The 26,462-nt window shown below is 34.3% G+C and overlaps 1 protein-coding gene across 19 annotated transcripts in view; it reads left to right on the top strand.

Annotated features, from left to right (window-relative positions):
• ano1a (anoctamin 1, calcium activated chloride channel a) overlaps window positions 1-26,462 on the top strand; it is a 330,549-nt gene that overhangs the window by 282,311 nt on the left and 21,776 nt on the right. For 16 of the 19 annotated variants that reach the window (XM_073906384.1, XM_073906385.1, XM_073906379.1 and 13 more), the window contains 7 exons: window positions 4,698-4,858; window positions 8,475-8,557; window positions 9,419-9,487; window positions 13,377-13,451; window positions 14,698-14,899; window positions 14,993-15,104; window positions 24,582-24,639. In XM_073906384.1, coding sequence (XP_073762485.1) covers window positions 4,698-4,858; window positions 8,475-8,557; window positions 9,419-9,487; window positions 13,377-13,451; window positions 14,698-14,899; window positions 14,993-15,104; window positions 24,582-24,639 — 760 coding nt within the window. 19 annotated transcript variants of the gene reach the window in all.

Raw genomic sequence — 26,462 nt, 5'->3', positions numbered from 1 at the left:
CTTTGAAATGAATGCGGGACCAAGGTACAGTGGAGGACTGTGGCCATGCAAAGCCAGAGATATACACATAAACACATATATCTATGATCGGGTGTTTTCCTGGATGTTAGTATGTAATTTCTTTTCTAATTACGAAAATTATAATTTTACATCACTTTTCTACATTGATGAATCAGCACACGGGCATTCCTGACAAAAATCTTGTGTTTGTGTGTACAGAAATGTACTATTCACCCTCCCTGTTAAATTTAATCTAATCTGTGTCCTGAAACACACCTCCTCTGCTTTCACTTCTCATACTGACGGAGAGAGTGATTCGTTTGTGAATGAATCCCCCGAACGACTCTTTCACTAACGTTAGCCGACAATAATACAAGTTTCTGGCAGCGCAGCATCTCGTTGTCATATTTCTTTTGCATTGTTTGCTGATTTTATTCAACAAAACTAGCATAAGCCGAGTGTTTAGTGCGAGTTGGAGCTGCTTTGCCGTATGGTGAATGCAGTAAGTGACTGTTATCATCAATAACGTTACCTGATTAGCACAAAAGTTCAGAACATACAAAAACAGAAAAAACATAATCTTACCTATGAAATGTTCTGCCTTTGTGCTTTGTTTTCTTTGTTTGCTCGTTACTACACCCGTAGACAGCGCTAAAGTCCCGCATCTTCACGTAATAACACTGTCTTGACTAGTGCGGTTGAATGACATTTGTCCTGGGAGCACTGTACCAATGTGGCGGCGCTATTGACGCATGCTCAGGGTCCCTATGCGATATCTAGTGTATATATCTATGACCCCTGATATAAATCATGTAGAGCAGGGGTGTCCAAACTCGATCCTGGAGGGCCGTTGTTCTGGAGAGTTTAGCTCCAACCCTAATCAAACACACCTACAGTTGAGGTCACACCTAACAGCTATTCAAGCTCTTTCTAGGTATTCTAGAAACTTCCTGGCAGGTGTGTTGAAGCAAGTTGGAGCTACTGGCGAGACACTGGAGACACTGGCCCTGCAGGACCGAGTTTGGAAACCCCTGATGTAGAGCATTAGTTGTCACCCATCATTCATACACCAAATCTAAAAAAAAAGAAATTAACATTAATTATCTTATGGTAGTGAACATAGTAATCGAGGCTTTTTCATTTCTTTGCCATTTCTGACACCAGTGTTTTAATGTAAACGTATTCATTCATTCATTTTCCTTTCACTTAGTCTCTATTTCAGAGGTCGCCACAGCGGAATGAACCACCTACTATTTCAGCATATGTTTTACTCAGCGGATGTCCTTCCAGCTGCAACCCAGTACTGGGAATCGCCCATACACATTCGTTCACACACACACACTCTCATACACTACAGGCAACTTAGCTTACCCAATTCACCTATAGTGCATGTCTTTGGACTACGAGAGCACCCGGAGGAAACCTACTGTACGCCAAAACAGGCAGAACATGCAAACTCCAGACAGAAATGCCAACTGGGACTCGAACCAGCAACCTTCTTGCTGTGAGGTGACAGTGCTAACCCCTGAGCCACCATGCCACTCTTTAATCTTAAGATGTTACATTATAGTTATCAGTAAATATTTACCATGCTGCACCTCCCTCAACGGTTGACACCTTTTTTTAGAAAAACTTTCAGCCAATAATCGTATTCAATTATGTCAGATTGGTTTGTGTCCCATAAAATTTTGATTGGCACATTCTTATCTGTGCCATCAAACACATTCTACTGCCTCACACCCCTGGCAAACAAGTCCCGACAACATCTCGATCGAGTTGTGTACTATTTCGTAATGGCTCTGAACTTTGTGGGAAGATTTTTAGCAAAGAAAGCCTAGCCATTTATGAAAGTAGCCGCTGCTGCACTTTGCAAGCAACGCTGGATGGATGTTGAAGCGCGTGGTAATTAGAGAGTTTAGAGTGGGCTTGAAATGGTGCGACTGTAATGGACGGTAATGTAGTGTATAATGAGAGTGACTCAATGTTCCCTGCCAGCCTCACAGTGACATTCATTAATTTCACAGATGTCACTGCTGAAAACAAGCTGTTCTTAAATCTTGTGCGAAATCTACCTAGGCACAATTGAAAGCAATATAGGCAGAATGCTGATTTGAAGTCTGTTTCAAAAGGATAGTCAGTAAAATGGGGCTGTCTTTTATATACTTTTTTTCTGGCAACACAATGCATAAAAAAAGACTGTCAGAAAAGGACATTCCTAAAATGTATAGTGGAAAATGTTTTATTTGTTTGTTTGTTTGTTTGTTTGTTTGTTTAATTTAAATTAATTAATTTGTTTTTATTTATTTTTATTTTTTGTATTTTTATTTTATTTAATTTTATTTTGATTATATTTTTCATTTCATTATTTTTTTTACTTAATTAAATTTTTAATTTTAATAAATTTTTATTTTTGTATTTTTTATTTTGTTTGTTTGTTTGTTTGTTTGTTTGTTTGTTTATGTATGTATGTTTTTATTTATTTATTTTATTTAAATTATTAATTATTAATAATTAATAAATTATTTTTATTTATTTGTATTTTATTTTGTTATTTTTATTTTATTTTTTAATGTAATTACATTTTTTATTTTATTGTTTCATTTAATTTTATTTGTTTTGTTTATTTGTTTGTTTATTTAGTTATTATTTTTATTTATTTATTTATTTATTTATTTATTTATTTATTTAATTTTAGTACATATCTGATATCAGCCATGTCATGTTTTCTAGAAGTTTCTGCAATGTCTCAACATTTATTTTCATGTAGAGTTGCATTACATTCTGGCCAAGATCTTGTTCTTATAGGAAAATCAACTCCTTAAAGGCATCCTCTGCACAAATCAGAAACTCTAAAGGGATTGTTCACATAAAACTGAAAGTTGTCATTATTTTTTTTATTTTTTTTTACTGCAAAATAAGTTATTTTGTAAAATTCTGTAACCTGTAAAAACCTGTAACCATTGACTTCAATAGTTTTTGTTTTTTTGTCCTATAAATGTTAGTTGTTACATGTTTCTAGCAATTTTTAAAATGTCTTGTGTTTTCAAAAGAAAAAGGAAACTCATAAAGATTTGAATGCACTGTGGGGAAATTAAATGGTTAAATGTAATCTTTTGGTGAACAATCCTATTAAAAAATATTTTTTTAGCTTAATCGGTGGTCCTTGGTAATTTGTATAATGCAAGTCAGTTGTTACAGTTGTTTTTATTGGTTATGCTATCTGCTATAGATTTACTATCATGCACTCTTAACACTGTTGAGAGTGGGCTTTTTTAGGTGTCAAACTGTGATTATAAAACGATTTTATTTTAGTTTGTTTATTTTTAGCTGCACGGTGGCTCAGCGGTTAGCAGCATGAAAGTCGCTGGTTCGAGTCCTGGCTTGGCCAGTTGGCAGTTTTCTGTGTGGAGTTTGCATGCCCCGGTTTCCCCCACATTCCAAAGACATGCAGTACAAGTGAATTGAATAAGCTAAATTGGCCGTAGCTTATGACTGTGTGTGATTGCAAAAGTGTGTATGGGTGTTTCCCAGTACTAGGTCGACCTAGGTCGAATGAATGAATGAATGAATGTTTATTTCTTATGAAATTTTTCATGTTATACAGTTAAAGTCAGAATCAGAATTTTTATTATTTCCCTGATTTCTGTTTAACGGAGAGAAGATATTTTTCCAGACACTTCTATAAAGCTTGAAGTGACATTTAAAGGCTTAACTAGGTTAATTAGGTTAACTAGGCAAGGTAGGATTGTTTGTTCTGTAAAAAAGTTGCTTAAAGGGGCTAATAAGTTTGTCCTTAAAATGGATTTTAAAAAATCAAAAACTGCTTTTATTCTAGCCAAAATAAAACAAATAAGACTTTCTTCAGAAGAAAAAAATATTATCAGACATACAGTGAAATTTTCCTTGCTCTGTTAAACATTTTTAGGGAAATATTTTAAAAGAAACAAAAGAGGGGCTAATAACTCTGCATCAAATCAGATATAATTGTAATGCTGTCCTATTTATTCCAGACAGTACAGTATATTATGCTCGCCATATGCATAAATGTAATGGAAGTGACATGTCAGCGTGCAAAAACTTTTCATATTATTGTGAAAAGCGTTTCATATAATAGCCATTTAGGTTAGGAGGTGTGCCTCAGAAATTAATTAACAGTTTTGGAATTGAGCCTATGTACAGTTGAGGTCAGAATTATTAGTCAATTATTGGCCCTCCTGTATATTTTTAACTAATTTCTGTTTAACAGAAACTAGATTTTTTCAACACATTTCTAAACATAATAGTTTTAATAACCAATTTCTAATAACTGATTTATTTTATCTTTGCCATGATGACAGTACATAATATTTTACTACATATCTTTCAAGACACTTCTGTACAGTGACTTTTAACTCAGTCAACAATGATTTGTTCTGTAGACAATTGAAAATAAAATAGCTTAAAGGGGCTAAAATTGGTGACCTTAAAATGTTTTTAAAGAAAATTAAATAGGGCTTTTATTCTAGCCTAAATAAAACCAATAATAATTTCTCTAGAAGAAAAAAAATATTATAGAAAATACTGTAAAATTGATTTACTTTTTGCTCTGTTAAACATCATTCGGGAAATATTTAAAAAAGGAAAGAAAAATCACAAGATGTTTAATAACTTTGACTTCAACTGTGTCTAAAATCAGCTTTTGTTTTTTGTTTATTCAGTATGGAGATCTGCGACGAGAGAAACAACATCACCATGTGCCCAATGTGCGACCGGGCCTGCAGCTACTGGAAACTGGTGACGGCTTGCGGCACAGCCAGAGCCAGCCACCTGTTCGACAACGCGGCCACCGTCTTCTTCGCCATCTTCATGGCACTATGGGGTCAGCAGCTCCACTCTCCTTCACTTTCTCCCACACACACACACAAGTTTTGTTGCTGCTGTACATATTGAGGGCAGGCTTGTGCTGACAAATGTTGAAGAGATTTGTGCCCTGGTTTTACACTTCTCTTTAATTCCTCCATACTCATTCTCGCTTGGCTGCTGAGCTTCTGAAAAAGCAGATTATTCTAGCCAAAGCCCTAAATTTGCCTTTCCCGTTTTTTTTATCCCCTGCGGTTACAGGCTTTGAAATGGAAAATGACACCCAATGACAAAGCTACTTGCTGAAAGCGAAGCAGAAAGGGAAAAATCTGTTCTTTTTGCATTCATATTACTAGTAAAGTGGAAATTTTGGGATTCTTTTTAACTTAGATCAATATCTTAATTCGCTCTCCATTCACACGTACTGTACTTAAAGTGAACTGCACTCATAACTTTGTCATAGGTTTGCAGTTTAGTTTCCTTTCAAATGGAGTCAATAGATATTTGGGAGTGTTCACACATAAGTTAGCATTAACAACGTGTGGGAAACTTTTGAACAGGTTTAAAAACATTTACAGACTAATTATTTGGAGTATTTATAATTTTGTATGTAACTTGATGCTTTTAAAAGAAGTGTTTTGTGCTCACCAAGGCTGAATTCTATAATCAATTATATAGAGAAAAATATTGGAGTATTATTACAGTTTACAATAATAATTGTCCCCCCAAATATGTATACAAATCTATTTCTTTCCTTCAATGCTTAATTTTCAGCATCATCATCCTCAGTCTCATATGAGCCTTCGGATGTGATTGTAATGCACTAATTTGGTTCTGATATTATCTGTTTATGACTGTTGACTGTATGTAATTTTTTATTTTACTTTCTACTACTAAAAAATCAGGAATAAAACAAATCGGTTTTGAAAATGTATAATAATAATAATAATAATAATAATAATAATAATAGGGTGTCACGGTGGCACAGTGGGTAGCATGATCATCTCACAACAAGAAGGTCGCTAGTTCGAGCCCGCTGGATCAGTTGGCATTTCTGTGTGTAGTCATCATGTTTTCCCCATGTTGGTGTGGATTTCCTCCGGGTGCTCCCCTACAGTCCAAAGACATGCAGTACAGGTGAATTGAATAAATTAAATTAGCCATAGTGTATGTGTGTGAATGAGTGTGTATGGGTGTTTCCCACTGTTGGGTTGCAGCTGGAAGGCCATCCGCTGACTAGACTTAGCCGAAAAGAAAATGAATGAATTAATAATAATACTAATAATAATTATATATATATATATATATATATATATATATATATATATATATATATATATATATATATATATATATATATATATATAGCCGAAAGCAGCAATAATGGGGCCAATAATCGGTCTAGAGGCAGAATGAGAAAACCTGTCCAGAGGCAGAATGAGGATATCCAGTAGAAGAATGTGTAAAACAGTCCTGTAGAAGAATGTGTAAAACAGTCCAGAGGCCATGAACAGCAAGTTTGACAGGAAGAACCAGATCAAGTGAAATAATGAGTTCTGAATACATTTGAAGTTTCCTTTACTCAAGATGTAAAACATTAGTAAAAACAATGTACCTAAGATTGATTTATTGGTTTATAACTCTTGACCAATAGTCTCGACCAATCTTGTTTCCAAATGTATGTGTTGTGGACAGCGTGAGGTGTCAATGACCCACATTAAGTGTGGTGTCAATATATATTTAAGCATTGCAGAGATAAAGACTAAGATGCAGTTCTTTTGTGCAGCTCATTTGTTGGTGCAGTAAGCAAAAACTGTTACACCTATCGACACGAATTTCAACGATAGCTTTTTGTCAGCATGATCTGAAGGTGATCTGAGTCAAATTTGGTCAAAATCGGATCTATGGTCTAGGAGGAGTTTGAAAAAGTAGCTTTTCCAATGAAATGAAAATGGCAGACAGGAAGTTTGGCAAATTATTGAAAATTTGGTATCAATGATTACAGAATTATTATAGGAATCTATCAAGACCAGTCACCAGACAATGCAGTTAATGCATCAAAACATAATTAGCATTTTTTTAATTTGCTTTACAACTTTCTGAATCTTTGAGCACTTTTAAAGCATTATGTTGTAGATGCATACAATTTTCCGTGATGATACCTATGATGATACAAACATTAAGCATTTGTATAACTATATAATAATATAACTTATAACTTAATATAACTATATAATAAGTATAACTATAAGAATATAACTTTTCTCTTTTTTATTCAAAATGGCCGACACCCAAAATGGTGAACATAGGAAAATTGGTTATCATTCGACTCGGAACGACACTCTAAATATAATTATAATTTTGTGAATTTTGGCTAAAGTTTTCACAAGATATTTGCAAAAATAGCCATTTTTCATATCTCCTGACCACTAGGTGGTGCTGCAGCAAACATGTGCAGGCAATCTAACATCATATCTGTCATAACACACAGCAATTTTGGTGTGAGAGTTGACGAGATATGGTCTCGTATTCATTTTTGCGATGTCTTTGAACAATTCGTTTGCATACTATTCAATTACGGTTTCACTACTCAGCTTTCTTTAAACATCTGAAGATGATCTGATTTATTTTTGGTGAAAATTGGGCTAATCGTCTAGTATGAGTTCAAAAAAGTAGATTTTATGTAATATAGGAAAACTAAACCTTTAAAATTTTTGAAATTTGGTATCCATTTGAATTGCTGTGAGCCAAGAATTCAGAAAAAAAAAGTAATTGATGCGCTTGAGTTCAACCACTCTTACTGGCCGAGCTGTGATAAATAAAACATTATTGGTTTTCTAAAAATAATTGTTATTTTTATGTATTTATATTTATTTTCTGTTTTTTACTCAATCTCCCAGCCTCTCATCGTGTTTCAGTTAGGATAACGTCAAATATTGCATTATAACACATTTGACATGCACATTTCAAAGCACTTCACGGGACCTTTAAATAACTGAAATACAAAAAAAAAAAAAGATCTTCTCACATGTCATCCAAATATTCTTAGCTTAAAACATAAGGAAATCGGACCAGCTTGTGCTGAGAATGGGAGAATGGGAATCTGTCATTAAAGCGCAGTGCACTCTGAGAATTTGGGAACCTCGATCCCATTTACCTCTATAGGCTTACTGTATCATGCATACATTACCATGATTTACAATCAACTTCCTATATTCCGTATTACCATAAAACAGTCTGCTTTTTCAGTGGTGATTTGCATTGGAATATACTGTGCACTCCTGAGCATCTGCACAAAACTTGGCTGAACGCAACTTGCCTTTAAGTACATTCCCTTTCTCAATGGTGATCCTAGTGTAAGCGGCTATTATGGCTCTTATTTTGCCCATCAGGTCTCCTTACAGGTGATAGAATTAAAGACTATCAAGGGTTTAATTTGTCCATATTTTACCCAGTTTTGGAATTAACCAAACCAGCTTTTTTAGAAAATATTGTACTAGTGTTTTCCAAAGCTCAAGATAACTATATTTCACGATGAGAAGAGATAATTATTTGTAGCTTTTTGATGTTGAGGTGCTGAGCAGATTTTCAGTGCTGATTGAGTTTGATGAAACTTACCGCTCTCTGTCACACAGCCGCCATGTTTATGGAGCACTGGAAGAGACGGCAAGTGAGGCTCAACTACCTCTGGGACCTGACGGGTTTTGAGGACACCGAGGTTAGTCACGCACACCATTGTTGACCTTGTCAATATCCCACACTAATGCTGATTGGATAATAATCTGGATTTATGTATGTCTTGTAGGTGTGCACCATTATTTTCATGTATTGACTTGTATTATCCTGAGGCTTGGGTGTTAAGAATTGAAGATGTTTTTTTTTTTTATTATTATTATTGATTTTCGTGCCATGAAATCCAACAGTTTTTTTTTACACTGTTTTGTTTTTTTTTCCTGTTTTGTGTAGGGGAAACAAAAGGTTTGGAACCGGTTCATTTAAAGTATTAAACTGAATTTATTTCCTTCCTAACCTTACAGTTGCATTTTTAGTACTAACAAAATTCATCTTACCTCACAAGTCGTCTTCCAACACCGTCGTCACATTTTCTTGCTTGTGTAAAGTACTTCACCAGCACTTTATCTATCTATCTATCTCTCTATCTATTGGTCTGTTGTTGTTGTGGAGGTCTGGGAGATTCCCGTTCTCTCTTCCTCCAGCCTTACAGGTCAAAAGCTGCTCACTTTCCTTTCGGCAGTCAGTCTTTCCCGGCATGCCTTCCACTGTTTATGTGGATCAAATAAAGCAGGAGGAAGTAATCAAATCTAAAGCTACTGAATGTAGAAAGGAATTCTTATTTATTGATTGACGTTGTGGTGCTGAGAGCTTTTGGTTTTAAGGATTACACTTGCACTGAATGTCAATGTGTCGCTATTACCAGAATTTCTGTTCTGTTCACTGATCATGCACATGGCTGCTTCCAGCTCCATAACCGGTTCTCTTTTTTTCTGCTGTTCTCCTCTTTTGAATCACTTTTGAAATCCTGTGCATGTCCTGATTTGCTGTTTCTCTTTTTCCTCAGAGTCATCCGAGAGCGGAGTATGAGTTTCATGTCATGAAGAAGTCATTGAGGAAAGAGAAATCTCCAAAGGTATGGTTTTATGGGCCAACGTGTTCGCTGGCCATCTGCTCCAATGGCTTTCACAGTTCTGAGCTTTAATCTGATTGGCTGGTTTTACACCCTTTCTGGGAGTCAGCATTGGTTTAAATCGCTACTGTAAAATACATTTCGACAACACCGCTAACACAGTAATGGTAGTTTCTAAATTACGGTTATCAGTATTATAAAGGTTTTGTAAAAATGGCCTGAAAATGCTCAAAATAAATGTCTCACTTCTGAAACTGAACAAATGTGCAGTTTTGTAACACACATCATTACATTTTGGATTTGTTTACTTCTTTTTTGTATCATTTCATGTACATTTGTGTGTTTTTGTACAGTAGGCACATTTGATTTTCTTAATCAAGGTTTTATTTGTTAAAGTTGGGCTCACAGGGATCCATTTTTACCTTGTTTTTCACACGATATTGCATTAAGATGTGGTATATAACCCAACAGGGTTGTGGGATTTGATATTGTTTGCCATGTGAAGTCAAGCTTCAGCTCTTTTCTCAATAGTGTGCTGGACACTGTGTGTTTTGTGTGTGTTTTGTGTGTGTTTTGTGTGTGTGTGTGTGTGTGTGTGTGTGTGTGTGTGTGTGTGTGTGTGTGTGTGTGTGTGTGTGTGTGTGTGTGTGTGTGTGTGTGTGTGTGTGTGTGTGTGTGTGTGTGTGTGTGTGTGTGTGTCTATTTATACAGTGGGTACAGAAAGTATTCAGACCCCCTTCAATTTTTCACTCTTTGTTTTATTGCAGCCATTAGCTCAAATAATTTAAGTTCATTTCTATTCCTCATTAATGTAAACACTGCAAACCATATTGACAGAAAAACACAAAATTGTTGGCATTTTTGCAGGTTTATTTAAAAAGAAAACCTGAAATATATCACATAGTTCTAAGTATTCAGACCCTTTGCTCAGTATTTAGTAGATGCACCCATTTGATTTTATACAGCCGTGAGTCTTTGGGGAAAGATACAACAAGTTTTTTACATCTGGATTTGGGGATTCTCTGCCATTTCTCCTCTCCAGTTATGTCAGGTTGGTAAATGTTGGTGGACAGCCATTTTAAGGTCTCTTCAGCGATGCTCAATTGGGTTTAAATCAACGTTCCGGCTGGGCCATTTAAGAACAGTCAAGGAGTTGTAAAGCCACTCCTTCGGTATTTTAGCTGTGTGCTTAGGGTCATTGTGTTGTTGGAAGGTGTTACGGCCCAATGTATGTGCCTGTGTTGTTTTTCTTGTGCGCTTTCTTTCTATCTCTCACTATCACTCGATCTCTGTCAGGAGGATCACCCATTCCAGTTTGCCATTCGTCCTTGAGATTTAAATGTTATGACTTTAAAGTTTAACACTTGGGGCTGAAGTGGTAACATTTTAAATCACCACAGTCTGAATACTTTCTGTACCCTCTGTATATATACAAATTTAATTATTTACCATGATTTTTTATGATGAGTTATTAAATATTGTAATAATCACAGTTTTATTGATAATTACAACTTTAAATAGTCATAGTAATTTTTTTTTACCATAGAATACCTTGAAACCAGCAATCGTGACCACTAGTTAGGGTTAAAAGTGTTTTGTTTACCATTTTGAATGCATGTTATGATATTATAACTTTTGCAAAGTAGGCACTTTTTCAGGTGAAGAGAAGAAAAAAAACCTAATGCAAACACTAAATTGTGTTCTAATTTTGTTAAAATGAGCAGCATGGTGGCTCAGGGGTTAGCACTGTCGCCTTACAGCAAGAAGGTTGCTGGTTCTAGCCCAGGCTTGGCCATTTGGCATTTCTGAGTGGAGTTTGCTTGCTCTCCCCGTGTTCGTGTAGGTTTCCTCCGGGTGCTCCGGTAAGCTTTTTTTGTGTAAGCTAAATTGTCCATAGTGTATGAGTGTGAATGAGAGTGTATGGGTGTTTCCCAGTACTAGGTTGCAGCTGAAAGGGCATCCACTGCGTAAAACAAATGCTGGAATAGTTTTCGGTTCATTCCGCTGTGATGACCTCTGAAATTAGAGACTTTAGCCGAAGGAAAATGAAATGAATATTTAAAAAAGCCATAACCCAAATATTTGGATGATTATATTATTATTTAGAAACCATAAATAATCAATATATTGCACCATAGGGCGAATGTAAGACTTCCTACTGACCACCAAGAAAGACATATATAGAGTGACATCTACGTATGTCTTTCTTGGTGGTCAGCAGAAAGTCTTACATTCGCGCTATGGTGCTTTGATAAACCTGACTGTTTAAAGTTTAACATTAGTTATTCCCATTATCTACCCAATCACATGAATGCAATTAAAAATCGGAAGAAAAAAAATTATATATATAAGCTAGAGAAATTAATTGACATTATTCTTCTCATCCATTAGGATCATGTAAAAATATAAGCAGTGAAGAGATTTTTGTCTTTATGAACATTCTTTAAAAGCGGTACAGCGAACACAGCTAATAGGGATAAGAAGTAAAAAGGGAAGGAAATAAATTGAAACTTATTCATGTAAAAACAAACCTGAAAGGAGACTTGAGCATTTGAGAAGATAAAGAAAACAAATCTCAGTGCATTTCAATAAATAATTCATGAGATGTTGTAAAATACATCAGGGGAACAGACCACAAATAAGTAGTAAACAGGATATGTTCATTATTCATTTATTCATTCATTCATTCATTTTCCTTCAGCTTAGTTCCTTTATTCATCAGTGGTCGCCACAGTGGAATGAACCGACAACTTATCCAGCATATGATTTACAGTCAATGTAGTTTAATAAATTCACCTAAAGCGCATGTCTTTGGACTGTGGGGGAAACCTGAGCACCCGGCGGAAACCCACACGAACATAAGAAGAACATGCACAAAGTAATGCCAACTGACCCAGCCAAGACTCGAACCAGCGACCTTCTTGGTGTGAGGTGACAGAGCTAACCACTGGGCCTCTTTGTCGGGCCAGGGTATGTTCTCTTTTTCATATTATTATAGCAGATTTGTTTATATCATATTATTGGGATTTCCAAGTACTGAGTTGCAGCTGTAAGGGCATCCACTGCACAAAACGTATGCCGGAATAGTTAGCGATTCATTCCGCTGTGGTGACCCCTGATAAATAATGTATTAAGCCGAAGGAAAATGACTATTAATGATATTTTTTCTACAAATGACACACAAGCATACGGTTTGTTATTTTCCGCATTGTTGCATACACCCATTCCCATCCATGTGGGTAGTGTTTGGCTAGAATAATCTACAATGTGGACCAGACCATATGCTGATAAATAATTTTGGCTTTATTTGTAGCGTCTGGCACAGTGCAGGCTGTGCTGATTCTTACAATGTTTTTGTCTGTTGACTTATGCTTGCCATCCTTGCTGTCTGGATTATTGGATAATACGCTCAGTGTAGATGCTGTTGACCCAGTTGCCGTATACTGAAACGTTAGTTGACAGCACATCTGCGAGGCGTGTCCAGAGGCTTGTATTTGCTCTGCTTGGCTTGACCTTATCTGTCCCTTCTGAGGCCAAACCATGCCAGAATCTAAACATTTGATTTCCCACTAAGCTCCTGTTGCAAGATGTACAGTTAAAGTCAGAATTATTAGCCCTCCTGTGAGTTTTTTCGTTTTCAAATATTTCCCAAATGATGTTTAGCAGAGCAAGGAATTTTTCCACAGTATTTCCTATAATATTTTTTCTTCTGGAGAAAATCTTGTTTTTTTTATTTCGGCCATAATAAAAGTAGTTTTGAATTTTTGAAAACCGTTTTAAGGTCAATATTATTAGCCCTCTTATGCAGTATTGTTTTTAGATTGTCTACAGAAAAATCTGGATTGCAATTCATGATTTAATTTCACATTTGACAATTTGTGTCTTGTTCTAGGCAGGGAATGTGAAGCTGACATGCACCGACAGAATGCCAGCTTACATGACCATCATCATCACCATGATTTTTCTGGTAAGATCTGGTTTATTTATTGTTTCAGCTCATTTAAAAAAGTAGTTTAAACAAGCAGCGAAAATAATATGTTAAGTGTAGGAGTACTGTAAAATCCAATAAGTTAAGGCAACTTAAACAGTTTGAGGAAACCGATTGCTATAAACCATTTGAGTTAAAAAGTAATCATGAGTACTGTGAACTTACTCCATTTAAGTTGAAGTGATCAGGTATTTAATTTACTCATTGCCTTCAACACTAAGTTCAAAACTCTTTTCAAATGAGTAGAATTAACTTTCAGTCAGTTTTGAGTTAACTACACTCATTTCATTTTATAACGTTGACTGCTGGGTTTTACAGTGTAGGGTAGAGCAGTGGTTCTCAAAGTGGGGGTCGGGACCCCCTGGGGGGTCGCGTAACAATGACAAGGGGTCGCTTGGTGATTTCCAAAACTCAAATAAGTTTTATTAAACTATTTGAATATAGGTCCCACTTTATATTAAGTGTCCTTAACTACTATGTACTGACATCACAAAATAAATACAATGTACTCACTGTGTTTATAATGTATTTGAGAACACTTGTGATGCTTTTGAGTTGGGATAGAGGTTGGGTTATGGACAGGTTTGGTGGCATGGGTAGGTTTAAGGGTAGGTTAAGAAGTAAGGGATTGTCAACAGTGTATTTACAAATGTAATAACAAAAGTTAATTACAGATGTAATTACATACATGTATTTAATCAAGCATAAGTACACAGTAAATACATGTTTTTACCCAATAAGTGCATTGTAACAAATTATTAATACCTGTGTAAGTACATATTAGTTAAGGCAACTTAATATAAAGTGGGACCAAACAAAATTATTATTATATTATTATTATCTATTATAAACAAATAAAAATCAGTCATCAGCCTTTACTTTTTATATTATAAATTAATAAATGAATATAAAAAATATATATGGTTAATAGACTGTTACATTTATGTGTTGTCAATGTGCTTATGTTTATACATGCCTATAGTTGTGTCTACAAGGTTTATATATTTACAGTATAACCACCTTGAAAAATGGAGGTCGCGAGTCACTGACATTGTTAATTTGGGGGTCGCGGGCTGAGAAGTTTGGGAACCCTTGGGGTAGAGTATGTTCATATTGGTAACCAAACACACTGGATTTAGTGTCATCCTGCATCCTATTGGTGTCAGTAGAATATTAGATCATAATTAGAAACATTTTTTTTTATTATTTTGTGTGTTTAATGCAGATCTGTGTGACCTTGGCCATCGTGTTTGGTGTGGTGCTATACAGGGTGTCTATTATGACAGCCCTTCATATGAGTTCCACTCCTACATTCCGTTCTAATATACGAGCCACCGTTAAAACCACCGGCGCCATCATCAACCTCATTATCATCATCATCATGGATGAGGTCTACGGAGCAGTTGCACGTTGGCTCACTATTATGGGTATGTCTGTTTACTGTGTTCAAGACATATAGCTTGTCAGTTGTGTCGCAAAACGTTATTTACCAGAACATGCTGTTGTTTTTACCCCATCAGAGGTGCCAAAGACTGACAAGAGTTTTGAGGAGAGGCTGATCTTCAAGACATTCGTATTGAAGTTTGCGAATGCATTTACTCCTATTGTGTACCTGGCGTTCTTCAGAGGCAGGTGAGAGGATTAGTGATGATCAGTCACTCTGAAATTTAATACAAACTATTAAAAAAACTTTCTCTGCTATAGGATTTCCCTTAAAGCAAAAAACTGTTTCCAAACCTACATTAGCATATTATTTTTGCAGCTTGTTCAAACTACTTATTTAAAATGAGCTGAAACAAGAAAATTCTTGATTTTTTTTTTGGAGACAACTTAATTGTTTTATGTTCAATCCACTTAAATTTGTACGCTAATTTAATCGATTTATGTTGGGACAACCTGAAGGAATTGTGTGGAACCATGCATTTCTTACAGTAGCGGTGTTTTCACTATCGTGCCTAAAGTGAGTGTGCCAGAGCCAGTACCGTTTCCACTGTCACTTCCGGGGCCCGATTGGGCCAAAGCGGGGCTTCCTCTGGGCCAGCGGCTGGCCTTTATCGGCCCGCCGATAACCTTGGGCCAAAGAGGGCTAGCTGGGGCTTCAGGGCAGAGTGGAAAGGGAGGCGGAGTTTGCCCGAGTCTGGTGAAGATGGCGTGCCGCCTTTACACTAGTTTTCCAATCGCACAGGAGTACATGTGCCAGCCAAATAAATAAATAGGGGAAAGAAAAACATATAGCTGGTCAGTTTAAGACTCCGAGGCCAGCCTGGCAAAGCACTTGCAGTTCAAATCCAATTCTGCCTCCAATCTTCAAAGCCAATTTCACCCTCACGCTCCATTATAACATCACAACTCACGAGACAACTTTTCACATTGATGAGAAATCTTGTCGCGATTAAATCTTGCAAGATCTCATCATACGAGATCTTGTCACACTCCTAGTATACAAGTATATAATTTCACTCACCTAGGAAATGGAGGACACTTGAATGGTTTGTGAGCACAATTAAGTGCACACAGCATGCCATATCATCAGATAATTGTAGGAAATAATTTCAATAGGCAAGTGACTGTTTAAAGTTGATTAAAACAAAACAAAAATAAGATGTATATGCTGAGTTCAGCGGCTAATCAGCCGGAATCAGCTGAGGTGATGGTGACCAGCGAGACCTAGCTGTCACTCAAGTGGCCACGCCCTTAATTATGCAGACTTTATATAACTCAATATAAATGAAATGGATGAGTTATAAAAAAATTAACTTCCCTCACAGTTGTCATGAAGGGTAATTTTAGCTGTATACACCTAAATCGATCTTTGTACCTTTTTTTTCTGCTGATAAGTTGGCCATTTAACAGTGGGTACAATTGAAATGTGCTCTATTTTGGAGCCAGGACTAGCGGAATTTCGATAAATTGCAAGTTTCAGATACTTCCATATTAGCTTCATAAAGGAGAGTGAGATGTTGTCGCTTGGTTTTCTCTCTTAACTTCGGTTTTAGAAAGAACATCATATGTCCAGGGGTTAGTGGGTGTTTTGCTCAAACAGGCCTCGGGGGGCGAGTACAGATGCTGTCTAGACAAGATGTTCAAGTGTGGATTTAAATGCATTATTTACATAAGAGAGGAGGAGCATTTAGCTGGGCGAAGAGAGGTGGGCGAGCATAGAAAAAATGATGAGGCAGTGGAGGTTTTGCTGGAAGAAAATCAGTGTGTGCAGCAGGCGAGATGGAAATGATAAATGTTCAGTGGCATAGCGAGAATGATTTCTGTGGTGCGTTTACATGTGCAAATGAGGCCCTGTAGGTTTTCTGATTTGTATGTTGGTAAAACTTTGAGGTCAAGGCGAAGAAAAGTCTACAGTTTGAGGCTTATGCAGGTGAATGATTTGCCAGAGAGCATAGAGATTTGTCACAGTGCATTGTTTTTGCACTCCAAAAAAGGGTTGTACATAATATATTTTAAACAATGCAAAACATATAAGGGCTCAACAGTAAGGACTCCCGATCGGGACAGTAGACATGATCATTACTGGCTCGATCGGGCCAACGCTGCCTTAAAGTTTAATTTGCCTGTGTCTACTTGTCAATTGATGGCATCACGGTGGCGCAGTGGGTAGCATGATCGCCTCACAGCAATAAGATTGCTGGTTCGAGCCTCGGCTGGGTCAGTTGGAATTTCTGTGTGGAGTTTGCATGTTCTACCTGTGTTCGTGTGGGTTTCCTCCGGAGGCTCTGGTTTCCCCCACAAAACCAAAAACATGCGGTATAGGTGAAGTGGTTAAGCTAAATTAGCCGTAGTGTATGTGTGTGAATGAGTTTGTACGGATGTTTCCTAGTATTGGGTTTCAGCTGGAAGAGCATCCGCTGCGTGAAACATATGCTGGATAAGTTGGCGGTTCATTACGCAGTGGCGACCCCAGATTAATAAAGGGACTAAGCCAAAAAGAAAATGTATAAATGAATATTTGTCAATTGCTTGCAAACACAGTCTTCAAATTGAGAAACAGTTTGTGCTTTACATTAATTAATTTAATTCAATTTCCTTCGGCTTAAGCCTTCAAACAGAGGTGGGTAGAGTATCCAAATCTATACTCAAGTAAAAGTACAAGTACTTGTGGAAATGTTTACTCAAGTAAAAGTAACTATCTTAAAAGTTACTCGAGTAAGAATAAATAACTATCTGATGAAAAAATTACTCAAGTAAATAGTTACTAGTTACTTTTCATTTATATATATATATATAAACAGTTAAAGTCAAAATTATTCACCTTCCTGTGAGTTTCTTTTTTAAATATTTAACAGAGCAAGGAATTTTTCACAGTATTTTCTATATTTTTTTTTTTCTGGTGAAATTCTTATTTGTTTTATATCTGTTAAAATAAAAGCAGTTTTCAATGTTAAACACTTAATATTGTTAATCAATATTATTAGTGCCCTTAAGCAAGATTTTTAATTGTCTTCAAAACATTAAATTGCCTAATTACCCTAACTTTCCAAATTAGCCTGGTTAAGCCTTTAAATGTCACTTTAAGCTGAATATATCTTGACAAATATCCAGTAAAATAGATGTGTTGATGTGTTGTGTTGATAAAGACATTTGTTGTGTTCATAAAATCTTCTTTCTGGCTAATAATTCTGACTTCTTTTATATATATATATCTTAAAAAATAATGTTTAAATGTTACATTTTTAATGGTTAACACTGTGAATGACTAATATTTGCTGGGCTATTCAGTTATTCCATTAAACAGCAGGTTGTTTTGTTATCCATTATTTAGTTACCATTATTAATGTTCAAGTTGGAATAATTTTGACACTTACAACTCGGCCTACATGTATTTTCAGGTTAAAGCTGTCATTCATGTATATGTTGCATTGTCAGTTCGATGTACAGCGTGGATCGCATTATCAAACTATTCTTGATGACATCTTGAACTTGAGGCCGCAGGTGACCTAGTCTGATAAACCCACTGCACAGACAGCGTGACCGTCCTTCTTAGTACTGCAGAAGGCCATGGCGGGACCGCAGTATAAACTTACATGTCTTCCTCGACTTCAGCCATCATTCTAATACTGGCGCACGCTCTAAACGAAAGCGCCTCGCGATATTTACCAACAAGTCATGTGAATCAGATTCACTATCATTTCATTTGACAGTAACGGAGGAACGCTGCCAAATGTAGCAAAGTAAGATTAATGAATTTCTCTAATAATTTACTTGAGTAAGAGTAAAAGTACACATTTTTAAATGTACTCAAAAAGTACACACTACTCAACAATTCTACTCAAGTAAATATAACGAAGTAAATGTAATTTGTTACTACCCACCTCTGCCTTCAAATGCTGGCTTCTCTGTGATGTTGTAAACACCATATTGCTTTTCGGTTTCTCTTGTCTGATTGGATGTTGTGACCACATTATTATTATTTTTTTTTTTTTTCGTTATCTGGTAACATTACGGGAACATCAAATTATGAGGTTAAAAGGAAACGTCGGTTTCTAACATCTTGGAAGTAGACTTTTATCTTTTTGTTTATTGAACTGAATTGAATTTGCTCATTATGCATTTAATAACATATTTAAAATATTAAATACCTGAAAAACAGATAAATTTAACACATTATTTAAAATATGTGGCTTATTATTTTACTTTTATTTTTTGGTGAGGCAAGTAACAAATGCTTACCATTGAACACTGCATATACTGTTATGTAGTGATAAAGATAGGAATGAGTGCCCTGCATTCGCAGATCATTACATAAGTTCTTAGAGTGCGTGAGTTAGCGGTAATTAAGTATAAACAGCTAACGCCTTTTAGATTGACAGTACAAACAATACAACGTCAAAGCCTGGCCAAAACACTGCAGTGCTGATGCCACCCTTTTTTATAAGCCTGGGTAATATAGAACTCTACAACCAATCAAAATCTATTGACATAGTATACTCTAAACAATAGCAAGAGTTTAATAAACATACTGTACATTTAGGATAAGGGAGTGACGGGATACTGAGTTGTGTATTTTAAATACACAATATGTGCCATGGTGTTTCATTAGTTTCATTTTCAAGTGGGTGGAGTTCAATTCCACGTATTTTAGCTTACCAAAGTGATTGCTTTAAAATCTAATGTCATTTGTTTCATTTAAGCATTAAATGAACTGTATTTACCAATTAAAAGGACAGTTCACCACTTCCCAAAATTTAAGTTTACTCCCAATCAAGTGGTTCCAAACCTTTTTTTTTTGAGTTTTAAGTACAATTTAATAAAAGTGGTCTATATATTTGTCCTTCAAGGAAATATTGCTGGAAGCTGAACACCAAGTACTGATTAAAAGTGCTTCAGTGTATTAAAGAGATTCAAAAAATTCCACTCAGCAGAATATTAGAAGACACTGCAAAGCCTGAAATGAATGGGGCATATCAGGTAGACATCCAAAATATGAACTGTTGCTGTGCCTCCAGGAACAGGGTTGGGAACCACTGACCTACATGATTTAACCCCAAATCCACATGTCTGGATGACAGATCTCATTGCAGTGTATACTGAAAAGGTTAAGGGGCCAAGCACTGATCCCTGAGGTACACCTATGAGTAGTTGATGTAATTTAGATGCTTATAATGACCTTATGTATTACCTTATATATTGCAGGCTCCAGGGATTCAGTGACAGAGCAAGATTCATAAAATTCATAGTTTACTCAGCCGCTACTTGTTTTCAACCTTTATTTGTTTCTTTCTTCTGTTGAACAATAGCGAAGATATTTTGAAGAATGCTAGTTGCTGGGACCCATGGACTTCCATAGTCGGTAAAAAATAGCATGCAAGTCAATTGACATTTTTTTACAGTAAATATCCTCTATGTTCAACAGAAAAAAATAAACTTTAAATTTTGAACAAGTAAAGAGTGAGTAAATAAGGACTTACTATTGTTATTATTTTTTGAGTGGACTATCCCTTTAAGGCAGTGGTCTCAAACTCAATTCCTGAAGGGCAGCAGCTCTGCATAGTCTAGCTCCAACCACCTCCAACACACATTTGCATAATAGTCTCTAGTAGCCTTGCACACCTTGATTAGTTGGATCAGCTGTGTTTAGGGTTGAAGCAAAACTGTGCAGAACTGCGGCCCTCCAGGAATCCTGTGTGAGACCTGTGTAAATGGCAGTAAATTTCAAGAGCTTTGGTTACAAAATACCACTTTAAAGACTGGGTGTTAGGCTCTGTGCGGTTGTTTCTTTTCAAAATCTGAGGTAGATCATCCATTGTTGCTCTCATAATGGCTATTCAATTCATGAAAAATGATATTCAGGCTCAAACTATTTTAATATGCAAAACACAACTGCGCCCTGCTTTTCCTTCATTACAGGCCATGAAAATGCAGCTTTTTCTAGTCAGCGAAAGTCAGGGAATTTTACATTTGCCTAAGAGTCTGAACCTTTTACATATTTTTAGTATTTTTCATTGTTTTGCTTTTTTGTTGTTGTCAGTTTTACTCAAGATTTTGGTTATTAGATAATTACAGTATAATAATAATTCCTTACATTTACTGTATATAGTGCGTTTCTGGACACTCAAACTGGTTTACACATTTTTGGGGGGGATCAAAATCCTCATCCAACCTCCAGTGTGCAGTATCCACCTGGATGACGTGACAGCAGCCATATTGTGCCACACCGCACCAGCTAATTGATGAATAGGAGACAAAGTGATTAAGCCAATTATGATAATGGGATGTTATAAGGCTGCAATGGACAGAGGCCAGTGGGCAAGTTTGGGTTAAACCCTAACTTTTTTTTTTCTGAAGGACATCCTGGGATTTTTAACAACCACAGAGAGTCAGGAACTCAGCTCTCACTGAGCAGTATACAGTCCCCTTCACTATACTGGGGCTTTACAACCCACATAGACCGCAGGTTGAGTGCCATCTGCTGCTCACTAACACCACTTCCAGCAGCAATCTATAGCTTTCCCATAGTCTCCCATCTAGGTACTGACTAGGCTCAGCCCTACTTCACTTCAGTGGGCGACCATGTGAGAGTTGCAGAGAGCTAGCTGCTGACTAATTTACAATATCTACAGTATCAGAATTATCAAGGGGATATATACACAGGGACTTTTAATTTTGAATAAGGCAGTTCAGGTACTTGCAATGAACTGTCATGCTATTATAAAATCGCCACGTTTGTTTAAAGTTAATCATCTTTACTGCCAAATTGAGATACACTGTAAAAAAATACAGAGTTCCACACAATTCATTCATGCCGTCTGAACACAAATCTATTAAGTTAACGTGACTAATTTAATTGATTGAACATAAAACAATTAGGTTTCCCAAAAAATATCTAGAATTTTGTTTCAGCTCATTTTAAATAAGTAGCAACAAAAATCATGTTTTTGAGTGTATACAGACAACAAAAAAAACATCTTACAGGTATGAGAAGCACTGCTTTAAACTATTTTTCTATGCCATGTCTTTAAAATATGGACATTTATATTATCACAGTATTTCATAAGGAGATTCTTTATTCACGCTCACCTCCTACTCCTGACGGCACCTGTGTTTAAACTGCATTTCATCTCATTTTGCGCTTGAGCAACTAAATTATTGGATGACACTTTTACATACTATGAATCATTGGTAAAACTTTACAGTAAGGTTTATTGGTTAATGCATTTACTAACATGAACTAATCATGAACAACACTTGTACAGCATTTATTAATCATAATTGAACATTTACTAATGCATTATTAACATTCAAGTCCATGCTTGTTAACATTAGTTAATGCACCATGAGTTAACATGAACTAACAATGAACAACTGTATTTTCATTAAATAACGTTTAATAACATGAACAAATACCGTAGTAAATGTATTGTTCATTGTTTATGTTAGTAAATGCATTAATTAACATTAACTAATGAACCTTATTGTAAAGTGTGACCGAATCATTTATTAAGCATTAGCAAATAGTGAATATATTATTTGTTAAGCATTAACTCAACCTTAATAGACATTATTAAGCAGCTTATAACCACAGCTACAAATGCTTTAGTCTTGACTTATAAGAACATATATAATGTGCTTAATGATTGTAATTTCATACTTTTGTTGATGATTATTTTTTCAGTACTAAATTAATTATTGCATTTATTACAGACTAGTTGTTTAAGAGAAGACGCTGGTCTTTAAAGATTAATCAGAATGTGTAATGATTAATAAACTATACAAATTAACATTTATATATCTTGTTATTCAGGCATACTGTATATAACTAGTTACTTTGTAAGTTAATAAATGCTTTATTAAGTCAACTTCATGCAGTTGTGTGACCTAATTTAAAGTGAGGACTATTTATGCTTTACAAATCCCTTATAAATGGCAGTTAATGGCTCAGTTCTATTCTAAACAGGGAAAAAATGAAAATAAACAACTTTATTCGTTTAATTAATGTCAAGATCCACAAATGAAACTGTATCAATTGAAAAATAAATATTTGCAATTTTAACTAAAATTAAATTACTGTGCAGTTTAAACATCGCTGAATAACATTGAAATGTTGCATCATAATATATTGTTCAATTATTATATTGTTGTTGTTTTATCCAATTTTATTTTACTCCTCTTATTCAAAAATGTTTAAACTTCACAGTAATTCTATTATTTTAGATAAGATTGCAAAGATTTATTATTCATTTGATACTGAGCCTTTATTTGTACTTTAAAAGTGATTTATAAAGCATAAATAAACCTCACTTTAGGTTACAAAACTGCATGAAGTTGAGTTAATAAAGCATTTATTAACATGCAAAGTAACCATTAATATATGCCTGAATAGTATGATATAATAATAATAATAATAATAATAATAATAAAAAGATAATAATAATAATGAAAAATGATATTATGATACTAACGATGATAATAATAATAATAATTATTATTATTATAAGATGATAATAATAATAATAACGATGATAGTGTAATATAATAATAATAATAATAACAATAATAAGAAGATGAAGGTAATAATAGTAATAATAATAATAATAATAATAATAATAACAATAATAAAATAAAAACAATAATAATAATAATACGATACTACTAATAATAATAATAATAATACTAACAAATATATAAAAAAAAAATAATAAGATGATAATAATATTAATAATACTGATTGTAATAATAATAATAATAATTACTATTATTATTATTATTATTATTATTATTATTATTATTATTATTATTATAAGATAGTAACAACAATAATAATAATAATAAAATAAAACATTAATAAGAATAATATGTGCTTTTAAATCAAGAACACAGCATTTGTAGTTGTATTTATAAACTGCTTACTAGCATCTTTTAATGTAGAGTTAATGCTTAACAGATAATTAATTAACTATTTGCTTATGCTTAATAAATGATTTATACTGTGTAATTAGTAGAAAGTGTGACCAATTAAGGCTTAAGTCTATTTAACTGAATATATTCTAATTAAATTACATTATCGATGCTGTAAAAGGATCCACATGAAATTGAAAATAGTCACTTTCATAGGAAGCTCATTGGTGGCTGAAAAACACTTGACGTTTATAAAGCCTATTATCATGTACAGTTCTGACATCTAAAATGCTTAGGTGTAAAGTTGCAAGTTTTTTGTTTGTTTTTCTTTTACCCCCAAGATAAAACCGAGCTTCCTTAACGCACCAGTATGAATTTCTATGCAGGTGTATTTCTGTGCTGGCTTGGATCCTCATTTGTTCACTAGTCAAAAATGTTGGTCTACCTGATTGACTGAGTATGTTCTGCTGATTAGACTGTGATAAAATTCCAGGTGGAAATGTTGGCTTTCCATCAGATAATTATCACGGGTCGCCACAGTGGAATGAACCAAGGGAATACAAACATTTGGCAGTGAAAATCACAACATATGCAACATTATGCCCCTGAATTATATAATATCCCTCACTGGGTTTTGGAACAGCACAATATAGTACCCTCCATCCCCCATCTTCCCTTTAGGCCTCTTTTACTGTAATGTTGGTAATGCATTTGTGCAGTAGCTGCTAAACTAAGCTCTTCTTTCTTTTCCAACCTCTCCAGACTCATTGGACGTCCTGGCAAATATATCTATGTTATGGGATCTTACAGAATGGAAGAGGTACTTGTTTAGTTTCCTTATGCTTGTGCATTATTATTCCTCCTGTGAAATGTATTTAATTTTTTTAATTTAATTTTTATTCTTTTTATTTAATTACTTTTTTATTATTTTATTTTTTGTTTAATTTTTTTTAAATATTTTTTTATTTGTTTTTTATTTTTTATTTTTTTTATTTATTTAATAAAAAAAAATATTGTATTGTTTAATTGTATTTAATTAATTTATTTTATTTTATGTTTATTATTTTTTTATTTTATTTTTATTTTATATTTATTTGTTTGTTTTATTTTATTATTTTATTTTTATTTATTTTCATAATTTTTTATTTTATTTCATTATTTTTATTTTATTTTTATTATTATTATTTTTTCATTATTTTATTTTATTTTTATTTTATTTGATCTTTATTTAATTTTTTTTCATTAATTAATTAAATAATTTATGTAATAATATTTTTCCAAGTGTTGTTTAAAGGAAAAACATCTTTTAACACAATTTTAAACATAATCATTTTAATAACTAATTTATAATGGCTAATTTCTTTTGTTTTTGCCACTACGACAGAACATAATATGTTACTAGCTATTTTGCAAGACACTAGATATTCAGCTTAAAATGTAATTTTAAAGCTTGACTAGGTTAACTAAATGCAAGTTAGATAAATTAGACAAGTTATAATGATTTATTTTGTAGCCAAATGAGAGAAAAAAATCTTAAGGGGGGGGGGGGGGGTATTGACCTCAAAAATAATTTAAAAATTTGTTTAAAAATATATATACATATAATAAAATATAATATAAAGAGTTTATTCAAAAGACAAATTTTTATAATGGCAAATATGAAAATAATTACGTTGCTCAGTTAAACATCACTTGGGAAATGTTTGAAAAAAAAATTTAAATGTATAAAATTTTGTCTTATAACCATACAAATATATTGAAAATTGTTGAGTAAAAAAAAAAGTAAAAGTATTTCATTAACAAAAAATGACTAAAAATAAACTAACAAAAATCAGATATTCCTTTCAAATTGTGGCTGAACAGAAGCATTAAAAAGCCAAACTAATGAAACTAATCTGTACACAGTTGAAGGGAACCAACTAGAATCCTAATTTAGAAAAATAAGTTGACAGTTTGTTAAACAGTTTGTGAAATTGTTAATTAACATTTCTGTATTTTGTGATTCACGAGTGATTTCTGTTTATGTATGGATTATTTTAGTTTGTGTATTGCATTATGGAATCTCTGCTCTGTTGATTTTTGATGTTAAAAATTCAACACTACAGTAAGAAATATTATATAGGGGTGGCACGGTGGCTCAGTGGTTAGCACTGTTGCCTCACAGCAAGAAGGTCACTGGTTTGAGTCCCAACTGGGCCAGTTGGCATTTCTGTGTGGAGTTTGCATGTTCTCCGCATGTTGGCGTGGGTTTCCTCCAGGTTTTCCGTTACCCCCACAGTCCAAAGACATGCACTATAGGGGAATTGAATAAACTAAATTGTCCGTAGTGTATGAATAAGTGTGTATGGGTATTTCCCAGTACTGAAGGGCATCTGCTGCTTAAAACATATGCTAAAATAGTTGGCAGTTCATTCTGCTGTGGCCACCTTTGAAATAGAGACTAAGCCAAAGAAGAAATGGAATACTAATTGAAAATATATAGTGAAAATTAAGTCTGTAAATTAACAGAACATGTTATTACAAGGTTTTGGCTCTCTAATATACAACACCAGACAATATATCACTTTAAGCTATTCAAAATATAAATATAAAATATAAAAGTCACTTTTTCTAACTTTTCAGGGTTAAAAGTTTTTGGTAGAA

The sequence above is a fragment of the Danio rerio genome, chromosome 7 (assembly GCF_049306965.1).
Source record: "Danio rerio strain Tuebingen ecotype United States chromosome 7, GRCz12tu, whole genome shotgun sequence".
Taxonomy (NCBI): domain Eukaryota; kingdom Metazoa; phylum Chordata; class Actinopteri; order Cypriniformes; family Danionidae; genus Danio; species Danio rerio.
This window is presented reverse-complemented; position numbering and strand designations above follow the sequence as displayed.